This window comes from Rhineura floridana, chromosome 21 (genome assembly GCF_030035675.1).
Source record: "Rhineura floridana isolate rRhiFlo1 chromosome 21, rRhiFlo1.hap2, whole genome shotgun sequence".
Taxonomy (NCBI): Eukaryota; Metazoa; Chordata; class Lepidosauria; order Squamata; family Rhineuridae; genus Rhineura; species Rhineura floridana.
This window is the reverse complement of record NC_084500.1, coordinates 4,177,961-4,205,025: the sequence shown is the minus strand read 5'-3', so window position 1 is coordinate 4,205,025 and position 27,065 is coordinate 4,177,961. Positions and strand designations below refer to the sequence as shown.

The window sequence follows — 27,065 nt, the reverse complement described above, 5'->3', positions numbered from 1 at the left end:
GAGGCACTGGGGGGTTGGCAAGGGGGACTGGCGAGGTGGGTGGTGGGCCACTGGGATTCCCATTACTGGGGTTAGGTGGCAGGATTGGCATGCAAAATGTGCAGGGGTAGAAGCCCCTAGTATTACAACCTGTAAAAACGTGACACAACAAAATACAATATAAGAAGTAACATAAACAGAAATAACACACTTAAAAACCATTCAGCATCCAGCATAGCAAATTACAATTCTTACGACAGGCAGGAAACAGCTAGGTGGTTTGCCAAGGCCATCAGCAATTTCATGTCCATGGGGGAGAAGGTTTGGGTACCACTGCTCTGAACCACGCAAATCAGTGTCTGCTTATGTGAAGGAAAGCTCCGCATGGTACCACATGCCGGTACAATTATCTCAGATGACTTCAAGGTTGGCACCACATTGTTGGTGCAGCTTTGATGCCAGGGACACATACTTTCATTTGTGGTGGGAGTGCCCACTTGCTCATAAAGTCTGAACTGAGGTATATCAGGAGATTGCTATGATTATTAAGATCAATATTCAACTGACTCCACAATTATTATTGCTAAACATGCTGGATGATCAGGCTGTACATATTCATTGAAAGGAATCATTAATGTGGCTGTTGGTAGCTGCTCAAATTTCCACTGCTCAAAAATAGAAGACATTAGATGATTTATAACTGTCTTTGTGGAATGTTTGGAATCTGGCGATATCTGAGAAAATAACATGCAATCTGAACTTTCAAGGAGCTGTCAAAGGTGCTGAACTTATTTTGGGATCAAGGTTCAGCACTTTGGACAGCTCCTTGAAAGTTCAGACTAAAAACTGGAGCATATTCCACTGCCCCACTGACATGGACCCACCAGCTGAAATGGATCTGAACACCCAGAATAGTTTGACGCAGTTTGGGGGAATTTATCATTGAGGCTACCCCAAATGATTCGCAAGGTTCCTTGCCTGTACCAGTTTGTGAAATTTGGACCTCATAACTGTGATTTATAAAAATTGATCTCATTTAACTGTTAATACTAGATGAGTGGCTCTGTAACAGGAAAACAAAAACAATTTTAATGTATAACCCCTAGCTGTATTTGAATTGCATCTGAGTCGTTATCAAACAATAATCGTAATTTTAAAAAGAGCTGTCTATGCTAGATCCAGGAAATGATGCCGCTTTCAAAGCGTCTCCATCTGGTGAGCCATCAAGGTTGCAAGTAGGGAGGATTCTCAGTTGCCTGAGTGACTCTACTTTCCCTGAGCGACTCTACCTTCCCTGAGCTGTTCAGTGCATATGTCATTTGCATCAAACACACAAGGCAACTGGGAAGTTGTTCGTTGTTATTGTGCTTCAAAGACCTGACCAAAAAACATAATCTTAAAGTGCCTTGTGTGTGGTGGGAGGCATTAGGTCTTAATACGGCCTAGGTCCAGGCTATTTGTCAGACCGTATCTCCCTATATGAGCCTGCCCGGGCCCTGATATCCTCAGGAGAGGCCCTTCTCTCAGTCCCAACACCTTCACAAGCACAATTGGTGGGGACGCGGGATAGGGCCTTTTTGGTGGCTGCTCCCAGGCTTTGGAACTCCCTTCCGAGGGAGGTAAGAATGGCCCCCTCCCTACTGTCCTTTCATCGGCAGGTAAAGACCTTTTTATTCCGACAGGCCTTTGGAATAGAAGATGTTTAAGGATAGCGTTTAAGAGGTGTGCGATATTGTTTTACTGCCTTAATTGCACTATCTTGAAACTGTTTTTAACCATTTTAAGTGTGTGTTTAAATGTTTTAATGTCGTATATAGTTTAATTCAATTTTAAAAGCAGGTTTTTGTATGTTTTTATTATATGAATTCGTTTTTATTTGTAAGCCGCCCGGAGTTCCAGCTTTGGGAAAAGGGCGGGGTAAAAATAAAGATATAATAATAATAATAATAATAATAATAATAATTAAATGCAAAGAGGGAACAGATAAGCAATCAGGAGAGATGAGCCAGTAGGATTCAACAATGAATACACAAATGCAAACCCCAGCAGAGTCAGCAAGAAACTGCCTTCTGCAATTTCAAAATACCATCAATCGCCATCAAAAGTGGAAGGAGGGAGAGCCCGCCTCTGAAGAAAGAAGGTGATTGCCAAAATGAGTCATACTCAGAGCAGACCCATTGAAATCAATGGACTTGAATAAACTTAGTCAATTGATTTCATCGGGTCGACTCAGAGTATGACCAGTCTTGGAGATCACCCAGAATTCTGTCACTGTGGTGACACCACTGAGGAGGCCCTGTGATACCCATTCATCAGAATTTAGCTACTAATGGGCCAAAGATCAAGACCTCTGTTGCTGATATTCTGGCAGATTTATACGGGCAAAAAGGTTCACAGGTGGGATATTGCTGAATACCAGTTGCTGGAATACCAGAACCTTTGCCTTTATAACTTGCTGCCTGGCCGCTGTAGGAAACTTAATACTGGATTAGGTGGTCCTTTTCTGTGATCTAGCATAGCTTCTTTCATGATCTGACTTGGGCTGCAACCCAAGTGAAGGAATGTTAACTGTTTCAAGCAGTGGTTCCCAAAATTTTTAATTTCCCATGGACCACTTGAAAACTGCTGATGGTCTCGGTGGACCACTTCAAGATTTTTCTGCCTGCTATAGCAAGCGCAACACACTATGTCAGACGCTGCATGACTTTTAATTGGATTTTGATTGCTTCGTTTATTCCTGATATTGTATTCTATTGCATTACAATTTGCATTCCATTGAATTCAGACTGCAATACAATAAAAGACAATATAGGAAATAAAATATGCAACCAAAAAGCAATTGAAATCAATGTGAATATTTAATGTGGACAGCTTGAAGGAAGCTTGGATCACAGTTTGGGGACTTAAATTAATCTTACAACCATCTGAGGAGCCATCTGAGAGTCTTGTTGTGTGTGTTTTTGGTTGGGGTATAAACTCTGCAAATAAATAAATATAACAAAATATTGCATTGTATTGCAATGCAGAAGTGGAATTGAATGGACGGATGGGTTATCAAGGACAAATGTGACAGAGACCATTGTAGATGGACATGCCCATCCCTAATACAGCACGATGGATGGGGGGGGCGAATGCTCTGAAGTTTGCTCACCCATGGGTCCCATTGGTTTCCTCAGGACAGTCCCTGGGTTGGCTAGCGGAATGGCATCGGGCACCAAGCCATCGTACCACGTGGGGGGTGTCGTCTTGGCCATTGGCAGGTCATTCTCTGAAGACGAGAGCTGCTCTGCAGCCTCAAGGAGAAGGATCTGGATGGAAGCCACAACCATCAATGCTCAGCGCAGGCAAACCCGGAATCACACAATCACTGAGTTTGGTCCTGAGCCTGACTTCTGACTTCCCCCTCTTATCCCTGGGAAAGATCTTTCAGCCAGTCACCTTCCCATCCCGTGCCTTGATCCTGGGTCCCAATCCTGGCCTTGATCCTGTGTTGCCACACAGCTGTGCCAGGGGGCAACCTACAACTTGTATCATGATGGTTTGTTCCTGTTGGGAGTAAAGAGCCAATGCATGTTTCAAGTGACCTGAACCAGAAAGGCCATCTATTCTTCCCTCTGCTGATTCCTTCTCTAAAGCGTTTGTTGTTTTTGCAGGCTTTGCTCCTCTCTTTCCTCCCTTTGCTTCCTTTGTTCTCAGTTACCAATGGCTCCCTACGTGGCAGGTGGCATGACTGCTTCAGCATGCATGACTTGATCTTTTTGTAGCAATAAACCTTCAGTTTCTTCATTCTTTCAACTACCAGTCTTAACAGACCAGTTATTTCTGCACTCTGCTGCAATATATATCTACCAAAAACTCTGTTATAACAAAAAATGGAAATGGACTGCCTTCAAGTCGATCCCAACTTATGGCAACCTTATGAAGAGGGTGTTCCTGGTAAGCAGTATTCAGAGAGGGTTTACCATTGCCTCCCTCTGAGGCTAGTCCTCCCCAGCTGGCTAGGGCCTGCTCAGCTTGCCACAGCTGCACAAGCCAGCCCCTTCCTTGTCTGCAACTGCCAGCTGGGGGGCAACTGGGCTCCTTGGGACTCTGCAGCTTGCCCACGGCTGCACAGGTGGCAGGTCACATAACCCCTGAGCCACTCACTGTGGGGGGTGATCTTTGGCTATTCTTTCCTCTGCTGATCTCTCCTCTAAAGGATTTGTTGTTTTTGCAGGCTTTGCCCCTGTCTTTGTATATGGGGGACCCCTAGCAGCAGCTGGGTGAGTCAGATTTGTGTTGGCGATTGCGTGTGTAGGTCATACGTGGTTTGAATTCAAGTGCCGTATAGAACAGGAATAAGACAGGCCAGGCAAGTTTCTTGTAAGAGTCTTTACTAGGCAAAGACATTAGACACAGCTCTCTCCATCGACATTTCTTCCCCCACACTTAGTTCCTGCAAGTTTCCCACCTTATCACACTCCCAGCCAGCCACTGACCTTGATAGTCTGGCACTCTGTTCTCACAGCTTAACCCTTCTGCTTCAGGTTTCTCTCTCTCTGCTAAAAACCTTGTCTGTGAGTCTCACAGCCTGCGTCACTGACCAACAATTTGGCCCACAGGCTGCTGCAGTAGAGGTATGCAACTGAGGGACTGGGACACAGGCCTCAGGGGGAAATGAGGGTTTGGATGGGGGATATGAATGAGGCAAGAGAGATGGCATCGCCCAGGTACTCCGAGAGGAACTTCCAAAGATAATTTGGAGGCGAGAGTGCTTTTGCGCTCAAGTCCTGCTTGAGGGCTTCCGATGGGCAACTGGTTGGCCACTGTGAGAGAGCGATGCTGGACTCAATGGGCACTGGCCTGATCTAGCGGGGCTCTTCTTAAGTTCTTAAAAGAACATCAGAAAAAGCGGAGTCGACCGAGGGAGCTGGAGGCCTTTGGATGTCTGAGAGAGAGCGGGGGGGGGCATGGGCAAAGAAATGCCATAGGCAGAGATGTATCAGGGCATCAGAGCCCTTAAGAATCCAAGCTCTCGCCTGGAACACGACTTTACCTTTGCTTCAAGGGTGTTCAGCCTCTCAGTCATATCTGTGAGTCTTGTGCAATTCATACATTCTAGAAGAAGGGAGGGGAGAGAGAGAGAGAGAGAGAGAGAGAGAGTCAAAACAAATTTAACAATCTTTGGAACTATTTGCCATGAAAACATAGGGTTGTAGTTCACTAAGTCCCACTCAGAGTAGACCCACTGGAATGAGTGGACCTAAGTTAGACATTTCCATTAACTTCTGCATAGGACTAGTGCTGAACACTATGCATCCATACATTTCCTGGGCTAAACTGGCAGCATACCTACCAACTGAATCTTTTACCTGACCCTAATGTATTGATCTAATACAGGGGTCCCAAACTGTGGTCCACGGACCACCAGTGGTTGGTGAGCTTCATTCAGGTGGTCTGTAGCATGTCTGTAGATCCGTGGTTAAAGATGGGAGACGCACATACATTGCATCAAATATTCATATTGATTTATAATTCAACTTTATTGGGTCTTTGATTTCTTCTGTTGCATTGTACCGTACTGCCATTTAAATTCTATGCATATAAAAATTAAAAGAAGCAATCAAAATACAATGAAGAATCATACAGCATCTGCACTGCAACTGCTACAACGGGCAGAAAGATCATTAATGCAATAAAATACAATATAAGAAATAAAGGAAGCAAGAAAAATCCAAAAAAATTGCTTACAGCATCTAGCACAGTTGCTATAACAGTGGAAAAATCTTTAAGTTGTCTGCCAAGACCCTTGGCAATTTTCAAGTGGTTCGTGGGGGAAAAAGAAGCTGGCAAATAATACAGACCAGGGGTTCCCAAACTGTGGTCTGTAGGCCACCAGTGGTTTGTGAGGTCCACACAGGTGGTCCCCGGCATGATCTGCGGATTTGTGGTTGAAGATGCAAGGCAGCACACCCATCGCATCACATGCCCATATTTATTTATTTATTTTATTTTATTTTTTAAAACTTATATACCGCCCGACTAGCAATAGCTCTCTGGGCGGTGAACATAGATACAATAAAATACAATATAATACAAAAACATCAGTCTAAAATCAAATTTCACAATCTAAAAACAGCAAAGGCTAAAATCAAATTACAAACATTACCATCATTAACAAAAAATTAAAATGCCTCGGAGTAGAGAAAGGTTTTAACCTGGCGCCGAAAGGATGATAGTGTCGGCGCCAGGCGAACCTCCTCGGGGAGACTATTCCATAGTTCGGGGGCCACCACTGAGAAGGCCCTTGATCTTGTCACTGCCCTCCGGGCCTCCCTATGAGTCGGGACCCGGAGGAGGGCCTTCGTAGCAGACCGTAGTGTATGAGCCGGTTCATAGCGGGAGAGGCGTTCCGACAGATATTGAGGTCCCGCGCCGTATAAGGCTTTATAGGTTAATACCAACACTTTGAATTTGGCCCAGAAGCGTATTGGAAGCCAGTGCAAGCGGGCCAAAACAGGTGTTATATGGTCAGACCGCTTCGTTCTTGTTAGCAGTCTGGCCGCCGCATTTTGCACCAGCTGTAGCTTCCGAACCGTCTTCAGAGGTAGCCCTACGTAGAGCGCATTACAGTAATCCAAACGTGAGGTTACCAGAGCATGTACTACTGATGTAAGATCCTCCTTACTCAGGTAGGGACGTAGCTGGGCTACCAATCGAAGTTGGTAGAACGCATTCCGTGCCACCGAGGCTACATGAGCCTCAAGTGACAGGGAAGAGTCTAGAACGACTCCCAGACTACGAACCTGTTCCTTTAGGGGGAGTGTAACCCCATCCAGGACAGGATATGTATCCACCATCTGATTGGAAAAACCATCCACCAACAGCATCTCAGTCTTATCAGGATTGAGTCTCAGTTTGTTAGTTCTCATCCAGTCCATTGTCGCGTCCAGGCAACGGTTCAGCACATTGACCGCCTCACCTGAGGAAGATGAAAAGGAGAAGTAGAGCTGCGTGTCATCAGCGTACTGGTGACAACGCACTCCAAAACTCCTGATGACCGCACCCAACGGCTTCATATAGATGTTAAAAAGCATGGGAGACAAAACCGAACCCTGCGGGACCCCACATTGGAGTACCCACGGTGTCGAGCAATGATTGATATTGATATTTAGTTGTAGTTTTGTTGCTGATTTTATTTCTTGTGTTGCATTTTATTGTGTTGTATTGTATAAGGGGTTTTGGACAGGGATCTCACCCATCTCTGCCCGCAGATGCCAAGGACTGAACTGGGTCTATGTGCTTGGAAGGCAGATGCAATAAAGGCACTAAAAATGCAATAGATAAGAAAAAAAGAAGAAATAAAGATTCCATGAAAAATCAATCAGCATCTAGCACAGCACATTACAACTGCTACAACAGGCGGGGTGGGTGGGGGAAATGATTAAAGTGTTCCACAAAGACCTTTAGCCATTTTCAAGTGATACGTGGGGTTGGGGCAAGGGAGTTTGGGAACTGCTGCTATAGATCAAGCCACTAGATGGCAGCATTGGCAAAGCGTTGTCCTAGCCTAGACCATCCTCTCCCAACCTGCCATCCTTCAGATGGTTTGGGTGACAATTCCCATCAGCCTGATGGAAGCTCGGATGGACGTTGCAGTCCAAAACATCCAGAGGGCAACAAGTTCAGGAAAGATGGTATATAAGGGCTGAGGGGGGAGGCAGGGAGGAGTGAGGTGAGCCTCCGAAGATGGTGGGGTCTTGAGCAACAACATTCTAAACAACAGTGCCAATTCCCAAAATGGGGTTGCAGATAAGGGATCAATGCCAGGGTGACAAAAGCAGGGGTGTAGTCGACCAGGGTCTCGGGAGGTCTTAGTCCCCTTACTTTTTGGGGAGCAGGGTCCCAGCAGGATCTCTATGTCTCCAGCATCCTGGAAGCCAATTGACATGAAAGGTTAGTCACTGAGAGGAGTCTTCTAAAAAGCTTCCTAGTCTTTTCCTGCTGACTAGAGCTAATCAGAGTGAAAGGAGGTAAGTCAGCCAGCGAGAAGACTTTTAAGTAGCTAACACTCCCTCCTTTCATGCGTACAGGCTCCTAGGGAAGTCTGTTGTTGTGGGAGAAGGCATTAACAAGAATCTCGTTCTCAACCCAGCAGCAAAAAAAAAGAAAGAGTGCGTGTGGCTGTGACTATAATGCTCCTGCACAAAGGGCTTTAATGCAGTAATGTGGGTGGGAACATAGGAACATGGGAAACTGGCTTAAGCAGAATCAGACCATTGGCCCCTCTAGTTCAGTACTGCCTACACTGACAGGCAGCAGCTGTCCAGAGTTTCAGACAGGGATCTCTCTCATGTCTACCTACATGTGGCAAAACGGCGATCGACCTGTGGCGCATTGTTTTACTTCTGCAACCTATCTTTTCAATCCAATGTTAATAAAATCCTTTTATATGCATACCAGTTCAAAAAAGTCTCCCCCCTCTGCCCTTAAGAATCAAAAACTGCAAAATGTAGTTTCAACACCTACAGTTCTCAACTGTCTCAAGAGCTCATGAGGCTTGCTCCTTTGGAGAGCCCCTTTTTTGAGACCGATGTGACTTCAAAGCACTCAGTATTTGAAAGATGACTCAATTGTTATACTGCAGACTCATATTTTGAATCAAAATGAGTTCATGGTTGTAAATACAGTAATTCCAAAACTGTTTTCAATTTTGGATTCAGTGTGGCTTCAATGTTTTCTGCAGTAAGAATGGTGAAATATATGTCACAGATATTGGACAAAAGTTTTTCTTTATTAAATTTATATCCTGGCCTTCCTCCAAGAGGAAGCCCAGGGTGGCAAACAAAAACACTAAAAACACTCTAAAACACCATAAAAACAGATTTTAAAATATATTAAAACATCTTTAAAAAACGTATTTTTTCAAAAAGCTTTGAACACATCTTAAAAAGCAGTTCCAAAACAGATGCAGACTAGGATAAGGTCTCTACTTAAAAGGCTTGTTGAAAGAGGAAGGTCTTCAGTAGGCGCCGAAAAGATAACAGAGATGGCACCTCTCTACTACTTAATGGGAGGGAATTCCAACGGGTCGGTGCAATACTAAAGATCCATTTCCTATGTTGTGCAGAACAGACCTCCTGATAAGATGGCATCTGCAGGAGGCCCTCACCTGCACAACGCAGCAATCAACTGGGTATATAAGGGGTAGGACGATCTTTCAGGTATCCTGGTCCCAAGCTGCATAGGGCTTTGTACCTCGAACCAGAATCCTGAACTTGGCCCAGTAGCTGAGGAAGGCCTGATTTCCTTGCACTACTTAATGAAAAGGTATTTCTGATTTCTCACTAATTCTATTACTATATAATTCACAACATTATTGTGGTGGTGGTGGTGGTGATTCCTACCCCGCCTTCTGGCCAAAAGGCCCTCAAGGCGGCTTACAAAAAACACAAATATAAAATACATCAATAAAAACAATACAATTTACAATAAGCAATACATAAATGAATAAATGTGGGCGAGAAGGATGGGCACAGGAGAAGTCCAAAGGAATGGAACTTGAGGGGAAAGACCTGGAGGAGAGATCCTTTTTCCATGATGACTGAGATGATGAATTAGCGAAGCCATGGTACTCAGAGTGGATTTTAGTCTAGACACCACCAACTGCCCCACAGTCATTGTGTCTTTTTCTACCCTCAAAAAGAGTTAAAGTTTTGGTTATGTGGGTGACAATGTTAACACATTTGCCACATTTTTGGCAAATATGGAAAAACAACAACAGGTAGACAAGAGAAAATGCTCCCAGGAGGGCTGGCTGTGAATTCACCCCGCAGGACCGAAACACCCGGGCGTTAACTGTGAGGTGGGAAAATGGGCCATTCGTTGGGACGAGGGGATCTAAAGGATGGCTGTCTCCCATGTGATCCTGCCCAGCTGCTCAGAAGATGGATCTTCAGACCCCCTGCTCTGCGTCCCACCTCCACTAGAGGTGCCACTGGTGGGAAAGTGAATCAGGGCCTTGTTTGTGGCCAGCATATAGTGTTGGGGGCAGAAGCGTCCCTATTGTCAACATTTCCTCTTCCTGGTCACCTAAGGCAAGGCTGGGGAACCTCAGGCCCAGGGATGAAATGCAACCCTCTAACCTTCTCCCACTGGCTCACAGGACTCTTCCCTGGGCCCATATCCTCTGAGCCACACACAAGCCCTTACTGCCTGTCCTTTTGTTTGGCTGCAGTGTGGCCTTGTACCCTGATAGTGCCTCTTGCTTTCCTGGGTGGAGGATAGGATGGCATGTGCATGCGCAGAAACTAGGTACACAGGGAAAATTGACATTCATTGCTCCGCCCAATTTTGCCTCTGGCCCCGCCCACCAGTGGCATGTGGGCCCCGGAATGCTGTCCGGAAGGCAATACGGCCCTAATAAAGGTTCCCTGCACCTGACCTAATGGGTCAATGCTCACAGCTGAATCTTCTCTGACTTCTCCTGAGCAACCCCTACCTGGCAAGAGAGCATCCTGGGCAGGCAAACGAGGGCTCTGACACCAGTTGCAGAGTTCACACTGGGTCTGCTGCCACCTTTGCTCTTGAGGTCAGCTGGGCAAAACAGGAGAATTGGGGAGGGGGTTCAAGGCTTGGGATGTGGCTGGAGTGATTATTGGGGGGTAAGCAACTTGTCTATGAGACAAGCACTGACTCTCGTGGACAACTTGCTTCTCCCCGCTGCCTCAAAAAAGCTGCCGTAGCCGTGTCCCAACCCCTGTCTTACAGCTAGGGATGTTGTAGAATTTTATCAGCAATGCAAGTAGGAGCAGAATTGCCACAATTTGCATGTCGGAACAGAAATGATACAAGCAAACACAAGTGGTATTCAACACTGTCGGGTTTTTTGGTCCACAATCGTTGCAGAAATAATGAAGTTATTTTCTGCATTGTTTTTGACATTCCCCTTCCATTGACCCAGGAATGTCGAAAAGCCAGGGGTGCAATTAAGAAGGATAAGTTTTCAGCTGTATGGTTTCAGTTCACAACGTATGCTAACTCAGTTGATGGAACACTTCATCCACCAGCCATTCAGTTCTCTTTTCGGCAGAACTCATTATCTATGGATAAAGGTTTTCATAGTGGGAGTTTCCAAATCTAAGTTTGTGCACTTTTCCCTATGATATGTTTAGTACTCTTTCGTGGCTGTGACATTGTGTATGTTTTATTATATTGTTATTGCTATAAATTTCAATAAAAATCCCATTAGAAAAAAGAAATTAATTACATAATTAATCACATTAGTTTCGGCCATAGCAGATCACAAGACGAATAATGTAGGACCATCCTTGTTACCATTTCCACATGGTGCCATATGCCTGATTTTGGAGAGGCAGCTTGAGCTTACCATATATCTACTTTGCTGCACCAAATCTATCCCAAAAGGTTCAACCCCTGAACTTCCACTTTTCTAAAGCATCATGTCCCATCTGCAGCTATGGGATGACCCTGGAGTAAATGTCATGTGACAGGTGCCATCTCTATTATCCTTTCGGCACCTACTTTCAACAAATTTAAGTACAGGCCTTATCCCAACCTGCGTCTGTGATAGAATTGCTTTTAAAGATTTTTTTAAAAAAGATGTTTTGTTTTAACATGTTTTAGTGTTTTCGTTGGCCGCCCTGGGCTCCTTCTGGGAGGAAGGGTGGGATATTAATTAATTAATTAATTAATTAATCCTAATTAATTAATTAATTAATTAGATAGATAGATAGATAGATAGATAGATAGATAGATAGATAGATAGATAGATAGATAGATAGATAGATAGATAGATAGATAAAGTGCACTGCAGCCGAAGGAATGCTTTTTTCCTTCCTTCCCCCCCTCCTTTTTTTTTGCAAGGTTGGTAAAAGGCAGACATCCAAGTCCAAGCCTCTGTATCCCCAGATGTGCTGTTGCTGCTTTCACAAAAGCCCTGCTTGTGTCTTTTGGGGTAGCTCATCTGCTTAGCAGATGTGCGGCTCCAATGGCTCCCAAGGTTTTCACTTACAACAAATCCACAGATGTTCATCGAGGTACAAAGCCTCTTCTGAAGGAAACTTTTACCTCTTCTGGAAATCCCCAGAGCTTTCTGATTAGTCCTCGCAGGAGAGCTGAAATCTATTTTCATATCTGAACTTGGATTTTAATCTCTCTCTCTCTCTTTTGAGTGCATGCACATTGAAGTAATTTCAAACTGCATGCACTGCCAGCCTGGGAAAGGCAAGAGTTTCACCGTCAGAGGGAAGGAAAACAGAACCGTGTGGCTTTGGTGTACTTAAAAGGAGGCTAGGCAGTGGCATAGAGGGAAACGTTGAAGTGCAGGAGTTCATTGTAACAGCCCTTGTAATTGGCGATGCCAGAGCAAAAGCAGGCGAAGTAACTCATGTAAATTTTACCTTTGTACAGTGGACTAGGTTCTACACACACTCGCACACAGTCGTCTCTATCCCCCATCCAGGCCATCAAGAGGCATTTATCAGAGGTCAAGGAGGATTCCAGCCATTTGAGAGCACTTGAAGACAGTGTGAACCTGCGCCTGTGAGGGGTATAGCCTGGGGAGAGTTTATAGGGTCAGATAAGGAGGCTTGGAGGGCCAGATTTGGCCCCTGAGATTCTTCATCCCTACGTCATTCTCTCTCACACACATCCATTCACACACACACCAAAGAGCAGGCAGTACATAGTGTGATATCCAATTTATTAGGGATCCACGCAACCACAATCCTTTGCCCAGTTTCTTGGGAGTAAGCTCTACCGAGCTCAGTCTCACTGACGAGGTTCAACATATGTTATACATTGAGCTTTAACTCAAGTACTTCAGACAGCTGAAATGCAGCCTTCAGCTTTTAGTGAGAAATGCAAGCCATCTTGCAAAAGAAGTCTTCCCATTTAAACTGCTGGCATGGAGTAGGGGCCCCATCCAAAGAAAGCAAAGAAGTACCCAACCTCTGCTGGAATATTTTCCTCATTCTCTGGCTTTCTCTATGTGAATCCGTCAGACAACGTTGGAAACCTCATAATCACCTTGTTCACTTGCCAAAGCAAGGAGCTCCATCAGTCATGCTTACATTCTGGCAGATGATATAATCGCGCCTGCTCTTTATAAAAAAAAAAAAAAGTCCCAGAGCTGCACTCCCTTTCACTATCCTGCTGACATCAGGTTGGAAGTATAGGGAAACCTTGGTATAACGCATCTCAATATACCATGGAATTGGATATATTGCACTCATGGCCAAGCCCCCCAAGTAAAATAAGTACAGCAGTTCACACATCTTTTAACTCACAAAATAAAAAAGTGGTAGGCTCCCATCTTTCCAAACAACTTTCCTTCCTTCCTTTCTTTCTTTCTTTCTTTCTTTCTTTCTTTCTTTCTTTCTTTCTTTCTTTCTTTCTTTCTTTCTTTCTTTCTTTCTTTCTTTCTTTCTTTTTCTTTCTTTCTTGTATTTGTATACCGCCCCATAGCCGAAGCTCTCTGGGAGGTTTACAGCAACTAAAAACACCAAACACAGATTTACAAATTTAAAACACAATTAATTTTTTTAAAAACAATTTTAAAAACACATGCTAAAATGCCTGAGAGAAGAGGAAAGTCTTGACCTGGTGCCAAAAAAATAACAGTGATGGCGCCACGCGTACCTCGTCAGGCAGATCATTCCATAATTTGGGGGCCACCACTGAGAAGGCCCTCTCCCTTGTGGCCAGCCTCCGAGCTTCCCTCGGAGGAGGCACCCGGAGGAGGGCCTTTGATGTTGAGCGTAGTGTACGGGTTGGTTCGTATCGGGAGAGGCGTTCCATCAGGTATTGTGGTCCCAAGCCGTGTAAGGCTTTATAGGTTAAAACCAGCACCTTGAATCAAGCTCGGAAGCATACAGGCAGCCAATGCAAGCGGGCCAGAATCGGTTTTATATGTTCGGACCGTCTGGTCCCTGTTACCAATCTGGCCACTGCATTTTACACAAGCTGCAGTTTCCGAACCATCTTCAAAGGCAGCCCCACATAGAGTGCATTGCAGTAATCTAACCTGGAGGTTACCAGAGCATGGGCAACTGAAGCCAGGTTATCCCTGTCCAGATAGGGGTGCAGATGGGCCACCAACTGAAGTTGGTAGAAGGCACTCCATGCCACCGAGGCTACCTGAGCCTCAAGTGACAGAGATGGTTCTAGGAGAACCCCCAAGCTACGAACCTGTTCCTTCAGGGGGAGTGCAACCCCATCCAGGACAGGTTGGACATCCAGCATCCGGTCAGAAGAACCACCCACTAGCAGCATCTCAGTCTTGTCTGGATTGAGCCTCAGTTTATTAGCCCTCATCCAGTCCATTGTCGCAGCCAGGCACCGGTTCAGCACATTGACAGCCTCACCTGAAGCAGATGAAAAGGAGAAGTAGAGCTGCGTGTCATCAGCATACTGGTGGCAACGCACTTCAAAGTTTCATGTAAATGTTGAACAGCATGGGGGACAGAACTGACCCCTGTGGAACCCCATAGCAACAAGTACTCACTCTTTTAACTCTTAAGGGTGAGCCTGAGCTGAAGTGCAACAGGGGAAGGTTTCTCCTTCACCCTTATATCAGTCTTGATTTCTAGGTTTTCTTTCCCTGTTTGTTCTACCTTGTCCATCCTCAGTGTTCCTTTCCCTGCTGAGTCCTTCTGTTTCCTTCCCTGGGTTGTTTTTGAACTGCCCCCCCCCTCTGTTAGCATTCTTTTAATTTTTCTCCTGACATTCTCCCCCAAACCGCCATTTCCTGCCCTTTTCCCTTCCTGGCGGCTTTTTCCTAGGGGTCTATCCCTCCAGTCCTCTCAGTCTGGGTTAATTTTCAAGCCCTTTTGTTATTGTTTATTGTTGCAGAGTTTAATTTGTGAACTTATCCTTCCCTCAGCATTACCCGTCCTGCTTCTTCCCTTCCCGTTCAGTCCCACAGCTGCAGGAACAGCATTTTTTGCCTTTTTAAAGAGTTTTTCTCTCCTTTTTCCCCCTCTGCCACCCTATATCTGTTCCCAGTTACTGGTCTTTTTTAATTTGTTTTGGTTGCGTCTTCTGCTTCTGCCCTAACCCTCTCATCGGTTTTTAAAAAATCATTTTAAGTGCCTTTCAGTGCAGTTTTCATTGTAACATGGAAGCCCTATAAGGCAGGTGAATCGTTTGTTCCCTGACCCTTGCAGTACAAGAAGGTTTTACTGTTCTGGGACAATAATCAGTGACAATTTGGCAATCCACATTATATTGGATGGGTGATGCTCTTGTTGCCTAGCCCACAGCTGAGGAATATGGGGACCTATACTGAGTCAGACCATTGGTCCATCTAGCTCAGTATTGTCTACACTGACTGACAGCAGCTCTGTAGGGTCTCTCCCAGCCCTACCTGGAGATGCTGGGGACTGAACCTGGAACCTTCTGCAGAGAAAGCAGAGCTATGGCCCAGACATAGAAAGCTGTTCTATTCACAGTCAGAAGGTTGGCCCATCTAGGCCAGTATTGTCTACACTGACTGGCAACAGCCCTCCAGCATTTCAGGCCAGGAGTCTCTTTCAGCCCTTTCTGAAGATGGTGGGGACTGAAGCTGGGACTTTCTGCATGCAAAGCAGCGGCGTCACTAGTGGGAGTGTGGCGGGGTGCGGACCTCTGGTGCGTGCCCTCCCAGGGGCATGGACGAGGTGGCTGGGCTTGCATGCACGCACACATGCAAAGCAGTTGCTCTGCCACTGAGAAATACAACCCTCATCACTCCAACTTTAGGCCTGGGGACTACATGTGGCCCTTACAGGCCTCTCTATCCGGCCTTCAGGACTCTCATGTGGCCACACCCCTCCCTAGGCCACACCCCTCACTGGCCCTGCTCTCAGCCCTCCTTGAGCACTTTTCTCATGTGTCCTTGACTATGATAAATGTGGTTTTGACTTATAAAGCTCTTTACAGCTCAGGACCCCAAGATCTTCTGGAATGCCTCTCCTGATATGACCCTCTGCTTGGCATCAGAGGCTCTTCCTCATGTGCCTCCTCTGAAGGAGGTGCAGAGGGTGGCAAACACAAGAATGGGCCTTCTCAGTGGTGGCCCCGTTTGTGGAACACTCTCTCCAGGGAGGTATACCTGGTGCCATCATGATCCATCCTTAAGCACCAAGCAAAAACAATTCTCTTCTCCCAGGCATTTGGTTCTTAACTTTGGAAGACATTTGTTCGGCTTCTGTTGTGTAGCCTTCCTAAGAAGGGTTGCTCCACCGTGTGATGCACTGTTTTGTTTTTAACGTTTTATATTTTTTTCTTTTTAATTTCAATTTTTTATTAAATGCAAGTTGCTTTGAGTGCACATATTTGCGGAGAAAAGCGACTAATAAATTTAACAACAACAACATCTTACTTGGACAGATCTTCTCAGACCTTTCTCCAAGTCCCCCCTCTAAGGGAAGCTTGGAGGACAGCGACAAGAGAGAGGACCTTTCCAGTTGTGGCCCCCCATTTGTAGTGAGGCTGGCCTGGTTCCTTCACTGACATGTTCTCAGCACCATGTAAAGTCTTATCTTTTCCCCCAGGCATTTGATAGACTGAGATGATGTCTGTATTAGTGAGCTGCTAAAGCTTTCTGCAGCTATACGGGGTGGGGGTGGTTGTTTTGTTTGTATGATATGGTATATTTTGTTTTTAACAGTATTGTCAGGTGCTTGGAGACCGTTGGGTAACAAGTGACTAATAAATGCTGTTGCTGTTGCTGCTGCTGTTGTTGTTGTTGTTGTTGCTGCTGCTGCTGCTGCTGCTGCTGTTGTTATGCCTATCGCTTGTCTGGATGGATGGATGGTTTGTGCCCCTGAATTTTGCGTGGCTGTGGAATGCTGGAATTTTGCCCACAGGACAAAGACAGCAGTAGCATTGGTCATCCAGAGAGATGGGTGAATCTGTTCATCTCATTTTCTCCCTGCTTCTGATTCTTCCCAATCTGAAGTTCAGATCTCCATATTTCCACAGCAGGTTGTAAACACTTGATTTCTTTTTGTTTTAATCGCCATGACGTTTCATCAGCATGTTAGTGCTCACTTCATTTTTAATGCAATCTTGCCTAATTTACAAAGCTGCTTTTGCTAAAACATTCCCCATAATATAATGTGTTCGCATATGCCATTTTCACCAATATAGGCATTTGGATGCCCCCTTCATTCTAGTATACACATTTTTGCACACGTTGTGTAAAGCTGGAGAACTGCATTGCAAAATGTGGAGAAGTGCTTCTTTTGAAGGACGGCTGCATTTTGGTCTACATATTAAGAATGTAAGAGGAGCTGTGACGGATGAGGCCAATGGCCCACCTTGTCCAACATGCTGTTCTCAGAGGGATCGTGGGAGTTGTAGTCCAACAATAAGGCTGAAGGACAGTACCCTAGAGCGAGGTTCATACCACATACAAACGAGAGTGAGACCCTGATACCTTGCCACAGCCTTTAACAGTCTCATATATTTCTAATTTTTTTTGTTAAAGCCCCCATGCACATGCTGCAAGATGTCTGCTTCAAATCCCCTATTTATCATTCTCATGTTCCTTCTAAATGCACAGCTCAGCACAAGTAAACAGGACCTTTGGCTGCTGTGGGAAAGTTGGATTTCATTTCTTGAAAGTAATCGTTTGCAGAAACAGAAACCTGACCCACGGCTCTGAGTAGAATGACCCAATCATGAACTGGTTCAGGACAGAGACGGTCAACGAGGAGTCCACAAGCCACGGGTTGCATTCAGTGTTAGTTCTACTCAGAGTAGGCCCACTGAAATAAATGAACATGACTAACTTGGGTTCATTAACTTCAATGGGTCTCCTCCAAAGCAACTTTATCTGGCCCAGGATCCAGGTGGTTCACCAATATCAGAACCAAGGAGTACAAAGGTAAAATTCATATGAAGCTGCCTTACATTGAGTCTGGCCATGGGCTCATCTAGCTCCATACCACTGGCAGGGCTGGAGCCAGGTATGTTGGGGCCCTTGGGCACCAGCCTGCCCCGGGCCCTGGCACCCGCACACACCCATGCCCCACCTTACCTACCTTTCCTTTGGTGAATGCTGTTCGCACTGTGCATGCATGCCTGCCATCAACCAAGATGGCAGCCGAGGCTTCCCTAAGGGGCGGATGCCTCCACCACCATCTTGGTTGATGGAAGGCTTTCACCCACAGCTCAACCAGCATTTACGTCAAGGGAGAGGTAGGTGGGGCCTGCGCGGCAGTAGGGGGTGCCTGGGAGCTCCCTCTCGTGAGCCGCAGCAGGGTTGGGAGCTGACACTGCTGCGGATTGCGGAAGGGAGTGCTACCCACCCACCCTAAGGAGGGGCCCTTCAGGGGGCCCTTGGGACCCAAGGGCCCAACCTGGCCACCCTCTGGCGCCGCCCCTGACCACTGGTCTTCAACTTTGGGTCCCATTATCCCCAGACAGGATGGTCAATGGTCAGGGATGAGGGGAGTTGTAGTCCACCAACATCTGGGGATCCAAAGTTGAAGACCAGTGGTCTACACTGACTGGCAGCAGCTGTCCAGGATTTCAGTCAGGAGTCTCTCCCAGCCCTACCTGGAGATGCCATAGGGGACTGAACCTGGGCCCTTCTGCATGCAAGGCAGATGCTCTAACCACTGATCTTCTTGGCCCACTTTTGCCACTGGCCTCGCCCACTCTTGGCGTGTGGCCCCTGGAAGGCTGCCCAGAAAGGCCCGTGGCCTCCAGCCCGGAAAAGACCAGCACGGGTTTTATTCTCACCAATGTGCTGGAATGAAGGCGACACATCTCAGAATCTGCAAAGGTTTCTGAAAAAGAAAAAAGAACTCCTCTACATCCAGCTTCCGATAACGGCTCATAGAAAACTACCCTTGGCGAGGAATCTAGAAGGCTGGTTTGAAAGAAGGCCTCAAGTTTTATGTGTTTCACAAATATTTTCATTTTTTTTACAAAAGCAGAAAATGAGAGAACCTGGTGGAATGAATGCCAAAGTAGGAATATGGTTTTGCTTGGAAACAGAGGTTCCACCTGCTCGGGACGACGTCTTGATTTATGTTACGTTTGGGGCCAACCGCAATGTTTTTAGAGGCTGACAATTAACACAAGTTGTTTTAATCTAACCTAAAGGATTCATGCAGGGCAGCTTCAGATGAGTATACCTCTGGGAAGGCAGAGAGCGGGGGGGGGGGAGAGATAGCTATATTCATTCATTTATCATTTTTGTATCTGTCCACATTGCTGAGGTGTCATCCCTTTGCAATACAACAACTCTGCTGACCTTCCAAGGAGCTCAAGGAGTGGTGTTTGTGGCTCCACTCCCATTGATTCTCACAACAACCCTGTGAGGTAGGCCAGGCTGAGAGTTGGTAACTGGCTTAGCATCACCCAATGAGCTTCGTGTTAAGAGCAGGGATTTGAACCTGGGTCTCCCAGTCCTAGTCCGGCCCTCTAACCGCTACAGCACGTATGGATGAAAATAACATAAAAATATTCATTTTATTACGGGAAACTACTGGCAAAAATGTGTACAGTAGAATATTATTAGTATATTTGTCAAAACGGCATTCAAAAGGTGCGTTTATCCTAATAAATCCAGACTAAAACGATGCATTTTTCATATTTTTTTAACAACACACAAATTGCTGCACAAATGAAAAGAACTGGATTTAAGATTAGAAAAATGACCAATGAAGATAAACCAAAACTGAAAGATTTGTCTGTCCCTATGTGATCCCAGAAAAGGTTCAGAAAAGGACCACCGGAATGATCAAGGGGATTGAGCAACTCCCCTATGAGGAATGGTTACAGCACTTGCGGCTGTTTAACTTAGAAAAAAGTAAGGTGGCACTCAACTTACAAGCTCTGAACAGGGCGGTTCACGACAGATGCTATTGGAGGTTGCTGATTCATGGGGTCGCCATAAGTCGTGATCGACTTGCAGGCACATAACAACAGCAAGGCAGCACATGACAGAAATGTATAAAATTATACATGGTGTGGAAATAGTGGACAGAAAGAAATTTTCCACCCTCTTTCACAATAGAATCATAGAATAGTAGCATTGCAAGGGGCCTATAAGGCCATCAAGTCCAGCCTCCTGCTCAATGGAGGACTCAAAATTACAGCATACCCAACAGGTGGCTGTCCAGCTGCCTCTTGAAGGCCTCCAGGGTTGGAGAGCCCACAACCTCCCAAGGTCATTGGTACCATTGTTGTATGGCTCTAATAGTTAGGAAGTTTTTCCTGACTTTCAGTTGAAATCTGGCTTCCTGCAACTTGAGCCCATTATTCCGTGTCCTGCACCCTGGGACGATCGAGAAGAGATCCTGGCCCTCCTCTATGTGACAACCTTTCATGTACTTGAAGAGTGCTATCCTATCTCCCGTCAGTCTTCTCTTCTCGAGGCTGAACATGCCCAGATCTTTCAGTCTCTGAAAGGGCTTTGTTTCTACTGGAACGTGGAGTCATCCAAAAAGTTGAATGTTGGAAGATTCAAGACAGACAAAAGAAAGGAGTTATTCACAGAACGCATACTGAAACGATGGCATTCGCTCCCACAAGATGCAGGGATGGCCATCAACTTTAAACAAAATGTGTTTTCATTAGCAAGAACTGACTATTATGTGTCATATCGGGCTGCCAATATGTTCAATTAGCTTTAGTGAGGAGAAAGGCTTCCGTTCCTTCAGACAATAATTCCCAGAGTTACAGTTTTTTTACGATCATTATTAATTATCAATATTTGCAGTACTGTTTAAACTCCTGAATTATTTTTTTCCCTTTTTTGGTAATCATCGTTTAATGCTTTTTCCTGTGCCTCTTTCTTTCGATGTGCATGGAAGAAGCCAGGTTGATTGTTGCATAATAAACTGAACTGAACTGGATGACGGTAAAAGACAAATGATGGCTTTCAGCTGCTACAAGCCAGGATGCCTATGTTCTCCCTCTGCTGTCGAAGAGAGTATGCCTCTGAAGACCACTCTCTGGGGAGCACAAAAGGGAAACAGCACATTCTTCTTCCAGGGTTCCCATAAGCAATTGGCTGGCCACACCGAAAGCAGGATGCTGGGCTTAGACAAGCCTTTGCCCTGATTCAGCCCTTCACATGTTCTTATCAGGAGGAGCCGCTTCCGTTCACATTTCCCCTCTGCCCCAGGCAGCCGTGTGGATTCTAACATTTTAAAGACAGACGCACTTTTTCAAACACCGTAGGTTATCCACTGTTGGAAACAGCATACTGGGGTGGATGGCCAAGACTAGATATTTGGTTTGATCCAGCAAGGCAGTTCTTCTTGGTGCCCCTCCCACCCACACATTACACAGGAGGTGAGGTATGAAGTGCCAAGTCCTTGCATCAAAGCTAGCACCAGTTGTTTTGCTTTTCTAAAAAAGAATATATCCTTTCTTTTCTCCCCTTTAATCATCTGGTGCAGCCTCGTATTCATCACTCAGGCAGTCGATTTCTCTCCCCTTTTGCTTTTACGTTGCTGCCAATCCAGATCCCGCTGTCAGCTTGCATCTTTCTTAGCAAGCTAACACGCTTGCAAGACGCAGCTAGAGAAACCTGTAGCCGAGAGGTTTAAAAGAGATGGACAAAAGTGGGCTCAAATCCATCCCACCACACTATAATGTGAAAGAACGCTAAAGAATATCATCTTCCATTGCCAGAATCTCTTCTTAAGCCATGGGGTGAAATATTTTTATTAATCAGAATCTCCCCCAAATAAACCATTGCTTGTTTGTTCGAAAGACTCGTGGGCTTGTTCCATAAACTGCTGTGCTTTTTAAGTCACACTGATCCACATAAGTGCCTGTTCCAGATATCTATCTGCTCCCAATGAAGTATTATTTGCTTGCTATCATCCTCCAATCTTACAGGAAGCCATGTTCAAGAAGACGTATCGTCTGCATTCAGTTTTTTATATATATTTAAATCAAAACCATATGAGCACAGAGCCTCAGGTCCTGGTCTACAGCCAAAGCACATCAGCAGAAAATTACAAGAGTGTAAAATGGTGCAGTGAGTGAGAGGAGAAAAAGTTACCTTTCAATAGGAGCACAGAATCATAGAACTGGAGACTTGGGAGGGGCCTGCACAATGTAGTTTGCAGTGCCACCTGTCTGCGGTGCTGCAAATTGCAGTGTGAATGCTCCCTCGCCCACCTGTGCACCACTCGTACCACCCACCTTGGCAAGCAGGCAAGGTGGAGATGGTGGCAAGCCTGGTAGGCAGGTGGCCTGCATGACGCAGCAGTGGCAGCCTGGGTGGGTGGGAGGCCAGTTTGCAGCCTTCATGGTTGCTGAGTTTTTCCAGGGGAGGGAGCGGTGCGGGGCAGTGACAGGGCAGCAGCAGCTTGGGCAGGGGGGTGGCAGTCCAGTGGGAGGCCACATTCCGCCCCCAGACCCGAGGTTCTCCACCTCTGCAGTCAAGTGATTCCAGATTCTGCCTGGCCCTACGTATATCACCCATCAGGTTTCCTCCTGGCCAGCCGTATTGAACAGAGCAAGTTGCCTTACAGTTACAGTAAGTGGTCCATTTAGCCCAGTGTCATCTGCTTTGACTGGTAGCTGCTGCCCAAGGTCTCAGGGAGCCGGTTTCCAACGGTTCTTCTGCAATCGCAGTTGGCACCTGTGCTGGAGACTGAGATGAGTCGCCACTTGCTCAACAGCGCAACTGGGGAGAGTTGCTCCTGTGGCCAGGTCCTGCTTTCAGGCTTCCCCTGTTAGCATCTGGTTGGCCACTGTGAGAACAGGATGCTGGACTAGATGGACCACTGGCCGGATCCAGGAGGCTCTTATGTTATGGTTACAGTCTTCCCCACTAGGATGAAATACATTGTGTTTCTATTTAAATTTTAACAATTATTTCTCAATTTGCATCTATGGATATTCATAAGCACGTGAAAAACAAAAACCCTCTTTTTGGTGATGCATAAGTGACCACATTCTGCAGAAAGGAGGAGGGGAAATCTCAAAATGGGGGAGGGGGGCATCTAAAGGGAATTTACTTGTGGGATCACCTTACCTCATATTTGGCCACTAGCACTGTGATAGGTACCACATAATACTCGTTCCACACTTGTACACTGTTGTTCAGCGCCTACACTTTGGAATTCCCTGGCTACTGACATCAGGCAGGTGCCTTCGCCAGGCCCGGCACAAGTGGGCGGTCAGGTCGGGCATTGGCCAAGGGCAACTGGGGCTGGGAAGGTAGATCTCCCACTCCAAGATCCTCGCTGGCATCAGGTTGTGGGATGCAACCAGACAATGGCACAGATCGCAGAGCAAGCGCTCCACTCTCCCAGGCGGCACCACTCCCACATGCACGCACAGCTGTTACACACTTAAATATTCCAGTTGCACCACCTCTTGCATCGCCTGCCATCACCCAAGAGGTGGTGCAAACAGGTGTATTAAAGCGTGTGCAGAAGGAGCGCCTGCATTTGCTGTAATATTTTCAGCACCTGTATCTAGACATGCAGATGTGGATGTGTTTTAATTATTTGGGTTTTTTTGGTATACTGCTGTTTTAATGGTCTTTTAAATGTTTTTAATTACTTTTTATCTGCTCTTATTGATGCTGTTAATGCTGATTGCAAACAGCTAGGTGGTTCTCTTACAATCAAGCAGTATATAAATGTTGTTAAATAAAATAAAGGGAAAGAGAGGAGAATGGACAACGGTCAATCGGTCTGAAGAAAACAATCTCTCACTCCAAGAGGGAAACTAAACTCACAACCAAGGAAAGCCATTTTCTGTTTCTAGATCCATTAACCCTTTCGTGGGGCTTTCATCTCAATACAGTGGATATTGATTAAAGGCCACTGCTTATTCCAACAACTCTGGGGTTTCAGATTCCCCCCACGAGAAAAGCAGCAAAGTTTCCTTTACAAAAAATATAATGAAAAGATAGCCTAGGGCTACCACAGTGCAACCCCGTGGTTTCCTTTAACGTTTTACTTGATGCCTCAGTTACCAATTTCCCTTCCCAGGACCTATAATTTTTTTTATGTCTAAGCTAGAATTACTGAAGTGTTTTGCACTTAAGCATGTCATCAGAAGGACCTGGCAGCCCTTAGCTCAAAAGTACACACTGCCACATTCTCTCAGGATGTGCCAGTTCTTTGCAACGACAACAACAAAAAAGGGAAAGAGAAAAAGTGTACTCAAGAGGAACATGTTGCATAGCAGATCTTCAGTAGGCAAACTGTGAGCAGAGGGGGTGCCTTGACGTTGAGTGACTAAGATAAATTACAATCTCCATGTTATTGCTCAGCCTTCAAACAGGAAACGCCAAAGTCAGTGAACCCAAAGAAAGAACAACACATACAAGATGTGCTCTGTGATTTACTGTAGACTTTGACCCTCTCCTATCCAGACTTCCTTCTCCCATTACTTTTGGCAGGACTTCATTTCTACCCACGTTTAACTCTTCTCTCCAATATGGAGACCGGCCCTCGGATGCTCAAGAAATACTTTGCAACAACTGGAAAAGGTTGTGGGCCCAGGGGTAGAGCACATGCTTTGCTCTGTGGCTGCAAAAAAGGCAAATGCTATTTTAAGCTGCATTAACAGATGTATAGTTTCCAAGTCGAGTGAAGCACTAGTTCCCCTCTACTCAGCACTTGTTAGGCCTCTTCTTGAGTACTGTGTCCAATTCTGGACACCGCCCTTCAAGAAGGATGCAGACATGGTGGTTCAGAGGAGGGCAATGAGGATGATCAGGGGACTGGAAACAAAGCCCTATGAAGAGAGACTGAAAGAACTGGGCATGGTTAGCCTGGAGAAGACAAGACTGAGGGGAGATATGATAGCACTGTTCAAGTACATGAAAGGTTGTCACATAGAGGAGGGCCAGGATCTCTTCTCGATCATCCCAAGTGCAGGACATGGAATAATGAGTTCAAGTTACAAGAAGCCAAATTTTGGCTGAACATCAGGAAAACCTTCTTAACTGTTAGAGCGGTATGACAATATAACCAATGACCTAGGGAGGCGGTGGGCTCTCCAACACTGGAGGCCTTCAAGAGGCAGCTGGACAGCCACCTGTTGGAGATGCTTTATGTCAGATTCCTGCATCGAGCAAGGGGTTGGACTTGATGGCCTTACAGGCCCCTTCCAACTCTCCTCTTCTGTGATTCTATGTAGAAGGTCTCACATTCAACCCACTGGGCTGGTGGAAAACCCTGCCCTGAAACCCTGAAAAGCCACTGCTGGTCAGCTAAACAATAACGTGATAGATCAGGGCATAGGGATGGGCGAGAATTTCAGTTCAGATGACATTTCAAGCCGAATCTATCAATTCTGCACTTTCCGAAACAATATAAGAACTGAAACGCAGCCATCCTTCGAAATTCGCACTTATTCCAATTTTGCGACACAGTTCGCCAACCAAAGAATGTGTACAAAAATGCAGATGTGTGGGGAAAGTGTGCATAAAAATGAATATGTGAGTGAAAGTAACATGCAAGAATGCATTATATGGTAAGAAACAGCTTGCAAAAATGGGCACATTCGTCAAAGTTGCCTACAAAACTGTGTTAACAGAAGAAAATCACATTAAAATGCTGGAGAATTTTCATGAGGATTTTCAAAAAAATCACAGATTGCTGCAGAAATGTGGAGAACTGAATTTCAGACTGGAACAATGAGAAACGGAGAGAACCAAAGTTGACAGATCCTTCTGCCCCTAGGCTCAGCGGTAGAGCACATCCTTTAAACCACCAGGCTGGGGAAAACCCTTGCCCCAAACCTGGGACACTGCCAGTCAGTGTAAACAATAATGAACTAGATCAGTGGTCGGGGACCTCCAGCCCATGGGGCCAATCGTAGCCCGCCAGGGGTCCGATTTGGCCCGCAATGCCATTTCCCCCAAAGGCATGCCCACCTGTCAATCAGCTGATGTCACTCAAGTGGGCAGGTAACATCGCCTGAGGACAGGGGTTTAATTCTGCATAGTTAGCGCTCGCCAGTTTCCCGCAGGAATTGGGTCATGTGGTCAAAGCAGCAGGATTTAACCCACCCGTACTCATCAGCTGAAGAGCAGGCGGGCGGGTGGTTCACTCCTGCTGAATGCTGCTGGAAGAGAACCCTCTCTGAAACCCTGGAGGGTCTTTCATGTATATTTGATGGTAGCTCTCATACTGTAGAAAGGAGATGGCACCTGTGTTTTTAAGATAAACATAAGTGATAAAGCTCCTATACTGTATTGAAACAGAATGTCTTGTCCTGACATTGGTAGCAGCTCTGTGGCAGTCGATGGGAAATGTCTGCCTTTTGACAGACAGACAGACAGACAGACAGAAAAGGATAGAGAGAAGGAAGATTAGAGAGAGAGAGAGAGAGAGAGGAGATTAGATTGACAGACGGGCGGACAGATGGACGGACAGACGGACGGACGGACGGACAGACAGACAGATAGATTCTGAACTCCTTCCTTGCTGTGCTGTGCTGCCCCAAGCAAAAAAAATTCCTGCCCTTGCAGGAGCGATGCCTCATTATTCCACATAAACTTTTCATACCTTTCTCTCTCCCCCACCTTAAGAAATAGATTTCTGGAAGGCCATGCACTCCTTCCCTCCACCAGTGCAAAGATTGTGCCTGCTCAATATGCATTTAAAAAAGGAGATTCTGTGCATGTTTCACTCCCCTGGTTTGGACGGGGTCGACCTGACTCAGTTCCACAACAATATACATCCTATCCCATCAGGGTTGCTCAACATGCTGATTGGGGCTAGGATTACTTCAATCTGAGGCTGAGAAGCACATGACATGGTTGTCTGGATAAGCCGTTAAAACATCATCATTCTCTTCTGGACCGTGAGTCTGGGATCGAGGCTGGACCTCCTGCTTCCAAGCTTGCTCAAAGAAGAAATGCTTTCTCAACAAAATATTGCTAAGTAAGCATACGCAGCAAGGAATCAATTTACCTTACAAGTGAACTTTGATATCTTCATCTATATGTGAGAGCTTCTACCCTTCCATTACTGCAAGGTTTATTCTGTGCCTTTTTTCCTACTGCAGATGCAGCCTGCACACTGCCCGCCCCCAAACTAGTGAAGTCATTTGTCCCATAACACACCGTTAGCAGGTATTTTACGACTACTGGCATCTCA

General features: G+C 45.8%; 1 protein-coding gene across 4 annotated transcripts in view; it reads right to left on the bottom strand.

The window, feature by feature from the left end:
- The window catches only part of COL26A1 (collagen type XXVI alpha 1 chain), a 132,969-nt gene that overhangs the window by 27,478 nt on the left and 78,426 nt on the right, over positions 1-27,065 (bottom strand). For all 4 annotated transcript variants that reach the window (XM_061605419.1, XM_061605420.1, XM_061605417.1 and 1 more), the window contains exons 4-5: positions 5,015-5,076; positions 3,131-3,287 (exon numbers count right to left, since the gene is read on the bottom strand). In XM_061605419.1, the coding sequence (XP_061461403.1) occupies positions 3,131-3,287; positions 5,015-5,076 (219 nt within the window). The remainder of the gene's footprint in view (positions 1-3,130; positions 3,288-5,014; positions 5,077-27,065) is intronic.